General features: G+C 43.3%; 1 protein-coding gene across 1 annotated transcript; it reads left to right on the forward strand.

The window, feature by feature from the left end:
• Window positions 1–1,461: 1,461 nt before the first annotated feature.
• LOC112241245 (sperm-associated antigen 1) lies at window positions 1,462–11,789 on the forward strand (the record flags this gene model as incomplete). The annotated part of the gene is given in 3 exon segments (XM_042317572.1): window positions 1,462–1,474; window positions 5,389–5,808; window positions 7,540–11,789. Coding segments are annotated over 3 exon segments (559 nt in total), but the record flags the coding sequence as incomplete, so codon positions are not given.
• Between the last annotated feature and the right edge of the window lie 537 nt (window positions 11,790–12,326).

Below are 12,326 nucleotides of genomic sequence, written 5' to 3' on the forward strand. Positions count from 1 at the left end.
GAATATATATATACACACTATACTACACATGAATATATACACTATACTACATATGAATATATACACTATATTACACATTAATATACACTATATGACACATGAATATATACACTATACTACACATTAATATATACACTATACTACCATACCCATCACTGAGGTAGAATATACTACACATTAATATATACACTATACTACACATGAATATATACACTATACTACACATGAATATATACACACTATACTACATATGAATATATACACTATACTACACATGAATATATATACACTATACTACACATGAATATATACACTATACTACATATGAATATATACACTATATTACACATTAATATACACTATATGACACATGAATATATACACTATACTACACATTAATATATACACTATACTACCATACCCATCACTGAGGTAGAATATACTACACATGAATATATACACTATACTACACATGAATATATACACTATACTACACATGAATATATACACACTATACTACACATGAATATATACACACTATACTACACATGAATATATACACTATACTACACATGAATATATACACACTATACTACACATGAATATATACACTATACTACACATGAATATATACACACTATACTACACATGAATATATACACTATACTACATATGAATATATACACTATATTACACATTAATATACACTATATACACATGAATATATACACTATACTACACATTAATATATACACTATACTACCATACCCATCACTGATAGAATATACTACACATGAATATATACACTATACTACACATGAATATATACACACTATACTACACATGAATATATACACACTATACTACATATGAATATATACACTATACTACATATGAATATATACACTATATTACACAATATACACTATACGACACATGAATATATACACTATACTACACCATATACACTATACTACACATTAATATATACACTATACTACACATTAATATATACACTGTACTACACATTAATATATACACTATACTACACATTAATATATACACTATACTACACATTAATATATACACTATACTACACATTAATATATACACTATACTACCATAACCATCACTGAGGTAGAATATACTACACATTAATATATACACTGTACTACACATGAATATATACACACTATACTTCACATGAATATATACACTATACTACATATGAATATATACACTATACTACCATACCCATCACTGAGGTAGAATATACTACACATTAATACATACACTATACTACCATACCCATTACTGAGGTAGAATATACTACACATTAATACATACACTATACTACACATGAATATATACACTATACTACCATACCCATCACTGAGGTAGAATATACTACACATTAATACATACACTATACTACCATACCCATCACTGGAGGAGGACTGGACCCATCACTGAGGTACCGTAGCTAGCCAACACTTGTTCTACACCTTGGGCCAGTTCTCTCGACCCAGACATAGTTACAGTACAACGTGCTGTACAGGAATGAGATTCAACAACAGCCAAGTAAAAACAAAGGAAACAGATAATGTAATAATGGGAAGGACACAGCTAATGTAATAATGGAGAAGGACACAGCTAATGTAATAATGGGGAAGGACACAGCTAATGTAATAATGGAGGAGGACACAGCTAATGTAATAATGGGAAGGACACAGCTAATGTAATAATGGGTAAGGACACAGCTAATGTAATAATGGAGAAGGACAGCTAATGTAATAATGGAGAAGGACAGCTAATGTAATAATGGGTAAGACACAGCTAATGTAATTATGGAGAAGGACACAGCTAATGTAATAATGGAGAAGGACACAGCTAATGTAATAATGGAGGAGGACACAGCTAATGTAATAATGGAGGAGGACACAGCTAATGTAATAATGGAGGAGGACACAGCTAATGTAATAATGGGAAGGACACTAGATAATGTAATAATGGAGGAGGACACAGCTAATGTAATAATGGGTTAAGACACAGCTAATGGAATAATGGGTTAAGACACAGCTAATGTAATAAAGGGTTAAGACACAGCTAATGTAATAATGGGTTAAGACACAGCTAATGTAATAATGGGTTAAGACACAGCTAATGTAATAATGGGTTAAGACACAGCTAATGTAATAATGGAGAAGGACACAGCTAATGTAATAATGGAGAAAGACACAGCTAATGTAATAATGGAGAAGGACACAGCTAATGTAATAATGGGTTAAGACACAGCTAATGTAATAATGGGTAAGGACACAGCTAATGTAATAATGGGTTAAGACACAGCTAATGGAATAATGGGTTAAGACACAGCTAATGTAATAATGGAGGACACAGCTAATATAATAATGGGGAAGGACACAGCTAATGTAATAATGGAGAAGGACACTAGCTAATGTAATAATGGAGAAGGACACAGCTAATGTAATAATGGAGGAGGACACAGATAATGTAATAATGGAGGACACAGCTAATGTAATAATGGGTTAAGACACAGCTAATGTAATAATGGGTTAAGACACAGCTAATGTAATAATGGAGGAGGACACAGCTAATGTAATAATGGGTTAAGACACAGATAATGTAATAATGGAGGAGGACACAGATAATGTAATAATGGAGAAGGACACAGCTAATGTAATAATGGGGAAGGACACTAGATAATGTAATAATGGAGGAGGACACAGCTAATGTAATAATGGAGAAGGACACAGCTAATGTAATAATGGAGAAGGACACAGCTAATGTAATAATGGGTTAAGACACAGCTAATGTAATAATGGGTTAAGACACAGCTAATGTAATAATGGAGGAGGACACAGCTAATGTAATAATGGGAAGGACACAGCTAATGTAATAATGGGAAGGACACAGGTAATGTAATAATGGGTTAAGACACGGCTAATGAATAATGGGTTAAGACACAGCTAATGTAATAATGGAGAAGGGCACAGCTAATGTAATAATGGGAAGGACACAGGTAATGTAATAATGGGTTAAGACACGGCTAATGTAATAATGGAGGACACAGCTAATGTAATAATGGGAGGACACTAGATAATGAAATACTGGGGAAGGACCAGGCGAATGTAATAATGGAGAAGGACACTAGATAATGTAATAATGGAGGAGGACACAGCTAATGTAATAATGGAGGAGGACACAGCTAATGTAATAATGGAGAAGGACACAGCTAATGTAATAATGGGTTAAGACACGGCTAATGTAATAATGGAGGAGGACACAGCTAATGTAATAATGGGAGGACACTAGATAATGTAATAATGGGAGGACACTAGATAATGTAATACTGGGGAAGGACCAGGCGAATGTAATAATGGGGAAGGACACTAGATAATGTAATAATGGAGGAGGACACAGCTAATGTAATAATGGAGGACACAGCTAATGTAATAATGGAGGAGGACACAGCTAATGTAATAATGGGTTAGGACACAGCTAATGTAATAATGGAGAAGGACACAGCTAATGTAATAATGGAGGACACAGCTAATGTAATAATGGAGGAGGACACAGCTAATGTAATAATGGAGAAGGACACAGCTAATGTAATAATGGGTTAAGACACAGCTAATGTAATAATGGAGAAGGACACAGCTAATGTAATAATGGAGAAGGACACAGCTAATGTAATAATGGGAAGGACACAGCTAATGTAATAATGGGTAAGGACACAGCTAATGTAATAATGGAGCAGGACACAGCTAATGTAATAATGGGTAAGGACACAGCTAATGTAATAATGGAGAAGGACACAGCTAATGTAATAATGGAGAAGGACACAGCTAATGTAATAATGGGTTAAGACACAGCTAATGTAATAATGGTAAGGACACAGCTAATGTAATAATGGGTTAAGACACAGCTAATGTAATATGGGTTAAGACACAGCTAATGTAATAATGGGTTAAGACACAGCTAATGTAATAATGGAGAAGGACACAGCTAATGTAATAATGGGTTAAGACACAGCTAATGTAATAATGGGGGAGGACACAGCTAATGTAATAATGGGTGAGGACACAGCTAATGTAATAATGGAGGACACAGGTAATGTAATAATGGGTTAAGACACAGCTAATGTAATAATGGAGGAGGACACAGCTAATGTAATAATGGGTTAAGACACAGCTAATGTAATAATGGAGAAGGACACAGCTAATGTAATAATGGGAAGGACACAGCTAATGTAATAATGGGTTAAGACACAGCTAATGTAATAATGGGGAAGGACACAGCTAATGTAATAATGGGTTAAGACACAGCTAATGTAATAATGGGTTAAGACACAGCTAATGTAATAATGGGTTAAGACACAGCTAATGTAATAATGGAGAAGGACACAGCTAATGTAATAATGGGAAGGACACAGCTGGAGGAGGAGGAAGAGGAGGGAGAGGAGGAGGAGCCATCAACCTCCAGCCCTCACGCCTATGAGTTCGAATGTAATAATGGGAAGGACACAGGTAATGTAATAATGGGTTAAGACACGGCTAATGTAATAATGGGTTAAGACACAGCTAATGTAATAATGGAGAAGGACACAGCTAATGTAATAATGGGAAGGACACAGGTAATGTAATAATGGGTTAAGACACGGCTAATGTAATAATGGAGGAGGACACAGCTAATGTAATAATGGGAGGACACTAGATAATGTAATACTGGGGAAGGACCAGGTGAATGTAATAATGGAGAAGGACACTAGATAATGTAATAATGGAGGAGGACACAGCTAATGTAATAATGGAGAAGAACACAGCTAATGTAATAATGGTAAGGACACAGCTAATGTAATAATGGGTTAAGACACGGCTAATGTAATAATGGAGGAGGACACAGCTAATGTAATAATGTGAGGACACTAGATAATGTAATAATGGGAGGACACTAGATAATGTAATACTGGGGAAGGACCAGGCGAATGTAATAATGGGGAAGGACACTAGATAATGTAATAACGGGGAAGGACACTAGATAATGTAATAATGGGGAAGGACACTAGATAATGTAATAACGGGGAAGGACACTAGATAATGTAATAACGGGGAAGGACACTAGATAATGTAATAACAGGGGAAGGACACTAGATAATGTACTAATGGGGAAGGACACTAGATAATGTAATAATGGGAGGACACTAGATAATGTAATACTGGGGAAAGACCAGGCAATGTAATAATAATGGGGAAGGACACTAGATAATGTAATAATGGGGAAGGACACTAGATAATGTAATTAGGGGGCACAAAGCGGTGTCTAGATGGTCACAAGCTGTCTTCCTGTCCTCCTGTCTTCCGTCAGGTTGAGGGGACTGAGGACGAAGACCAGCAGGCTGCAGAGCCAGACAGGACCAAAGCAGCAGAATCAGAGACAGCAGAAACATCAACAACATCCACGTCAACCCCAGGCCCAGCAGAGAACCACTGTGGAGGAGGAGGAAGAGGAGGAGAGGAGGAGGCAATAACCATCAACCTCCAGCCCTCGAACGCCTATGAGTTCAACCAGTCCCTGAACGCAGCGCGGGCCCAGTCCAACCTCCCAGCCTGTGCTGAGCTGCTGAGCCGTGTTCCCCCTGAGACTCTGCCCGTCTACCTCAGTAATCAGCTGGATGGACACACGGTCAGCTTCATTTTGCAGACCCTGGACACACAGCTCCTACAGAAGGACCCGAACCTCGTCTACCAGCACCTCAACCATCTACACACTGCTGACAGGTTCTCGGTATGATCTTTTTATTTAGCTAGACAGTCTGTTGTCAGGTTGTAGTGCTGACCACTGTGTGTTGTAGTGCTGACCACTGTGTGTCTCTACTGCTGTCAGGTTGTAGTACTGACGCTGCTGTTTTGACCACTGTGTTGTTGTATTGTTTATTGATACCGATCAGGGAAACAGCTGTTTTAAAGGCCACTGTGTATCAACAGGTAGTCGTGATGCCGTGTTAACCTTATATGCATATCCTAGCTTCTGGGCCTGAGTAGCAGGCAGTTTAATCTGAGCACGCGTTTCATCCAAATGTCCTAATGCTGCCCCCTAGTGAAGTTAACAGGTAGTCGTGATGCCGTGTTCACCCCTCGCCTCTGCGTGTTCACCCCTCGCCTCTGCGTGTTCACCCCTCGCCTCTGCGTGTTCACCCCTCGCCTCTGCGTGTTCACCCCTCGCCTCTGCGTGTTCACCCCTCGCCTCTGCGTGTTCACCCCTCGCCTCTGCGTGTTCACCCCTCGCCTCTGCGTGTTCACCCCCTCGCCTCTGCGTGTTCACCCCTCGCCTCTGCGTGTTCACCCCTCGCCTCTGCGTGTTCACCCCTCGCCTCTGCGTGTTCACCCCTCGCCTCTGCGTGTTCACCCCTCGCCTCTGCGTGTTAACTCCCTCGCCTCTGCGTGTTAACCCCTCGCCTCTGCGTGTTAACCCCTCGCCTCTGCGTGTTAACCCCTCGCCTCTGCGTGTAACCCCTCGCCTCTGCGTGTTAACCCCTCGCCTCTGACGTGTTAACCCCTCGCCTCTGCGTGTTAACCCCTCGCCTCTGCGTGTTAACCCCCCCTCGCCTCTGCGTGTTAACCCCTCGCCTCTGCGTGTTAACCCCTCGTCTCTGCGTGTTAACCCCTCGCCTCTGCGTGTTAACCCCTCGCCTCTGCGCGTTAACCCCTCGCCTCTGCGTGTTAACCCCTCGCCTCTGCGTGTTCACCCCTCGCCTCTGCGTGTTCACCCCTCGCCTCTGCGTGTTCACCCCTCGCCTCTGCGTGTTCACCCCTCGCCTCTGCGTGTTCACCCCTCGCCTCTGCGTGTTCACCCCTCGCCTCTGCGTGTTCACCCCTCGCCTCTGCGTGTTCACCCCCTCGCCTCTGCGTGTTCACCCCCTCGCCTCTGCGTGTTCACCCCTCGCCTCTGCGTGTTCACCCCTCGCCTCTGCGTGTTCACCCCCCTCGCCTCTGCGTGTTCACCCCTCGCCTCTGCGTGTTCACCCCTCGCCTCTGCGTGTTAACCCCCTCGCCTCTGCGTGTTACCCGCCTCTCGCCTCTGCCTCTGTGTTAACCCCTCGTCTCTGCGTGTTAACCCCTCGTCTCTGCGTGTTAACCCCTCGTCTCTGCGTGTTAACCCCTCTCTGCGTCTCTGCGTGTTAACCCCTCGCCTCTGCGTGTTAACCCCTCGTCTCTGCGTGTTAACCCCTCGTCTCTGCGTGTTAACCCCTCGTCTCTGCGTGTTAACCCCTCGTCTCTGCGTGTTAACCCCTCGTCTCTGCGTGTTAACCCCTCGTCTCTGCGTGTTAACCCCTCGTCTCTGCGTGTTAACCTCTCGTCTCTGCGTGTTAACCTCTCGTCTCTGCGTGTTAACCCCTCGTCTCTGCGTGTTAACCCCTCGTCTCTGCGTGTTAACCTCTCGTCTCTGCGTGTTAACCTCTCGTCTCTGCGTGTTAACCTCTCTGTGTGTTAACCTCTCGTCTCTGTGTGTTACCAGGTCGTCATGATGCTGCTAAAGAGTGAACATGATCAGATGACGCGACTGTTTGACCGTCTGTCTGCTGTAGACAGTGATGCCTTCAGTAAGAACGATGTGCAGAACCTGGCCAACAAGTACAACTGACCTCTAACCTCTGACCCTGTCTGGCCTGCTGGAGCGCATCCCAAATAGGTCCCTATTACCGAGTGCACTATGGGAGGGAATAAGGCACCATTTGGAAACAGCCGACTTTAAACACGAGTCCAGACTGCAAATCACTTTGCGTCCGAAATAACTACTCAATATTATTTTTGTAGGTCAAGTCACAATTTACCCACGATACAGCACGGTTTTGATGTTCTCCAATGCGACCCTTCACTCTGTCCTGCGTGAAGCTCCCAACATGCCGTACTGGATCTATGCAACGCTGCACAAACCGACTCAGAAGAACGTGCTCAGAGCATTACGGACCCAAACCGACTCAGAAGATGCTGAACGTGCTCAGAGCATTACGGACCCAAACCGACTCAGAAGATGCTGAACGTGCTCAGAGCATTACGGACCCAAACCGACTCAGAAGATGCTGAACGTGCTCAGAGCATTACGGACCCAAACCGACGCAGAAGAACGTGCTCAGAGCATTACGGACCCAAACCGACTCAGAAGAACGTGCTCAGAGCATTACGGACCCAAACCGACTCAGAAGAACGTGCTCAGAGCATTACGGACCCAAACCGACTCAGAAGAACGTGCTCAGAGCATTACGGACCCAAACCGACTCAGAAGAACGTGCTCAGAGATTACGGACCCAAACCGACTCAGAAGAACGTGCTCAGAGCATTACGGACCCAAACCGACTCAGAAGATGCTGAACGTGCTCAGAGCATTACGGACCCAAACCGACTCAGAAGAACGTGCTCAGAGCATTACGGACCCAAACCGACTCAGAAGATGCTGAACGTGCTCAGAGCATTACGGACCCAAACCGACTCAGAAGATGCTGAACGTGCTCAGAGCATTACGGACCCAAACCGACTCAGAAGATGCTGAACGTGCTCAGAGCATTACGGACCCAAACCGACTCAGAAGATGCTGAACGTGCTCAGAGCATTACGGACCCAAACCGACCCGTTTATTTCTCTCTATGTAATATATCACATCTCTACCGACCGCTACTAGGTATTTCTCTCTCTCCAAAGACCTTTTTCACCCTGATCTGTTTTAGCGTTAGTTGACCGACAGTAAATGTTGAAATGTTGTGAACTATTTAGCTTTTAAAAAACATTAATGCATAGGTCCAATGTTCCAAGATATCTGTCAGCATTTCCCTGCTGGGTCCGTGTTCTGCGGGCCAGGTCCATTCTCCAGCCTGCAGAACCTTTTCAAATCAGATAACAACCATAACAATGAATGACTACTTTCCCAGGCTGCTTTGACTGGCCAATAGGATGGTTGATTTGTTTCCCGGGTTTGAAATTTTAAAAAAATGTGGAAGGGACAATGAATTCCAAGCTTGGAAGACATAACGACTTGAATTGACCGGGCTAGCGTTAGCCCCAGAGGCTATTGTTGTTGTACAGCTTTATCATGCTGATATTAAACTAGATTAATGCATGATTCATAAATCACAATATTAGCCAAGCGTATAAACGATCCAAACAGCACTATTTCCTCTGGGGTTCAAGGAGTATATTTCCTCTGGGGTTCAAGGAGTATATTTCCTCTGGGGTTCAAGGAGTATATTTCCTCTGGGGTTCAAGCAGTATATTTCCTCTGGGGTTCAAGCAGTATATTTCCTCTGGGGTTCAAGGAGTATATTTCCTCTGGGGTTCAAGCAGTATATTTCCTCTGGGGTTCAAGCAGTATATTTCCTCTGGGGTTCAAGCAGTATATTTCCTCTGGGGTTCAAGCAGTATATTTCCTCTGGGGTTCAAGGAGTATATTTCCTCTGGGGTTCAAGGAGTATATTTCCTCTGGGGTTCAAGGAGTATATTTCCTCTGGGGTTCAAGCAGTATATTTCCTCTGGGGTTCAAGGAGTATATTTCCTCTGGGGTTCAAGGAGTATATTTCCTCTGGGGTTCAAGGAGTATATTTCCTCTGGGGTTCAAGGAGTATATTTCCTCTGGGGTTCAAGGAGTATATTTCCTCTGGGGTTCAAGGAGTATATTTCCTCTGGGGTTCAAGGAGAATATTTCCTCTGGGGTTCAAGCAGTATTTTTCCTCTGGGGTTCAAGGAGTATTTGACCATCCATTCTCTGTCTAGAAACACAATGCTAGTTTTGGGCCAGTCGTCTCAGTTCTGTGTATAACCCCCATTTGTCTGAAAACAATGATGAAGCAACTACCAATGTGCTCAATACTAACGGGGAATTATACAGGACTGCAAGTCAAGGTAAATGCAATACTAACGGGGAATTATACAGGAAGTCAAGGTAAATGCAATACTAACGGGGAATTATACAGGAAGTCAAGGTAAATGCAATACTAACGGGGAATTATACAGGAAGTCAAGGTAAATGCAATACTAACGGGGAATTATACAGGAAGTCAAGGTAAATGCAATACTAACGGGGAATTATACAGGAAGTCCAGGTAAATGCAATAGTAATGGGGAATTATACAGGAAGTCCAGGTAAATGCGATATTAATGGGGAATTATACAGGAAGTCCAGGTAAATGCAATAGTAATGGGGAATTATACAGGAAGTCCAGGTAAATGCAATAGTAATGGGGAATTATACAGGAAGTCAAGGTAAATGCAATACTAACGGGGAATTATACAGGAAGTCAAGGTAAATGCAATACTAACGGGGAATTATACAGGAAGTCAAGGTAAATGCAATACTAACGGGGAATTATACAGGAAGTCAAGGTAAATGCAATACTAACGGGGAATTATACAGGAAGTCAAGGTAAATGCAATACTAACGGGGAATTATACAGGAAGTCCAGGTAAATGCAAAGTAAGTGTGTAAAAACATTTATCTTTTGAAGAAATGACCAGAAGTTATGAAAATGCCCCAGCATCAGCCAGCCAGCCAGCCAGTCAGCCAGTCAGTCAGCTAGCTAGCGGAGCACCCTTCCATCTGCAGTAGTCAGCAGCCTAATGCAAAATGCCCCAGCATCAGTCAGCCAGCCAGCCAGTCAGCCAGCCAGTCAGCCAGCTAGCTAGCGGAGCACCCTTCCATCTGCAGTAGTCAGCAGTCTAATGCAAAATGCCCCAGCCAGCCAGTCAGTCAGTCAGCCAGCCAGTCAGTCAGTCAGTCAGCCAGCAGAGCACCCTTCCATCCAGCAGTCTAATGGATCTACACTGTTCTGTCGTGAACCCATTTCAGATGTTCTGTTGTGAACCCATTTCAGATGTTCTGTTGTGAACCCATTTCAGATGTTCTGTTGTGAACCCATTTCAGATGTTCTGTTGTGAACCCATTTCAGATGTTCTGTTGTGAACCCATTTCAGATGTTCTGTTGTGAACCCATTTCAGATGTTCTGTTCGTTGCAGAAGACAATAGTACATTTAAAATGACTTGTCAAAATGTTAGTGTGTTCTTTCTTTCTGTGTCAACCTCAGTGATCTGAATGTACCAGTCGCTTGGTTTAAGCATTCTATAGCAATATAGCTGCACGGTCAGCGGGCTAGCGGCTCAGGGAGGGAGTCGCTTGGTTTAAGGGAGTCGCTTGGTTTAAGGGAGTCGCTTGGTTTAAGCATTCTATAGTAATATAGCTGCATGGTCAGCGGGCTAGCGGCTCAGTGAGGGAGTCGCTTGGTTTAACGATTCTATAGTAATATAGCTGCATGGTCAGCGGGCTAGCGGCTCAGGGAGGGAGTCGCTTGGTTTAACGATTCTATAGTAATATAGCTGCATGGTCAGCGGGCTAGCGGCTCAGTGAGGGAGTCGCTTGGTTTAAGCATTCTATAGTAATATAGCTGCACGGTCAGCGGGCTAGCGGCTCAGTGAGGGAGTCGCTTGGTTTAAGGGAGTCGCTTGGTTTAAGGGAGTCGCTTGGTTTAACCATTCTATAGCAATATAGCTGCACGGTCAGCGGGCTAGCGGCTCAGTGAGGGAGTCGCTTGGTTTAACCATTCTATAGCAAAATAAAAAATATGTAAAAATGTGTTTTAAGTCAAAAATGTAAATGGTTCTTTAACAATAAAACTGGGATAAATAGTTTATACATGCTTATTTCTCTGATACTATACAAATCACAATGATTGTGAATATATTAATGTTATGAAAAACTGAATAAAAGTGAAGACCAATTGTCCTCTTGATTCTTATTGTTACTAAAAACTGATATCTGCCTCAGAATGCTGTTCGTTGACTACAGCTCAGCGTTCAACACCATCGTGCCCACGAAGCTCATCACAAAGCTAAGGATCCTGGGACTAAACACCTCCCTCTGCAACTGGATCCTGGACTTCCTGACGGGCCGCCCCCAGGTGGTGAGGGTAGGTAACAACACGTCTGCCACGCTGATCCTCAACACTGGGGCTCCTCAGGGGTGTGTGCTAGTCCCCTCCTGTACTCACTGTTCACCCACGACTGCAAAACCGTCATTAAGTTTGCTGACGACACAACAGTGGTAGGCCTGATTCTCGACAACGATGAGACAGCCTATAGGGAGGAGGTCAGAGACCTGGTGGTAGGCCTGATCCCCGACAACGATGAGACAGGCCTGATCCCCGACAACAATGAGACAGCCTATAGGGGACCTGGCAGTGTGGGCCAGGTCAGAGACCTGGCAGTGTGGTGCCAGGACAACAACCTCTCCCTCAATGTGATCAAGACAAAGGAGCTGATC

This window comes from Oncorhynchus tshawytscha, unplaced genomic scaffold (assembly GCF_018296145.1).
Source record: "Oncorhynchus tshawytscha isolate Ot180627B unplaced genomic scaffold, Otsh_v2.0 Un_contig_556_pilon_pilon, whole genome shotgun sequence".
In the NCBI taxonomy this organism is placed as follows: domain Eukaryota; kingdom Metazoa; phylum Chordata; class Actinopteri; order Salmoniformes; family Salmonidae; genus Oncorhynchus; species Oncorhynchus tshawytscha.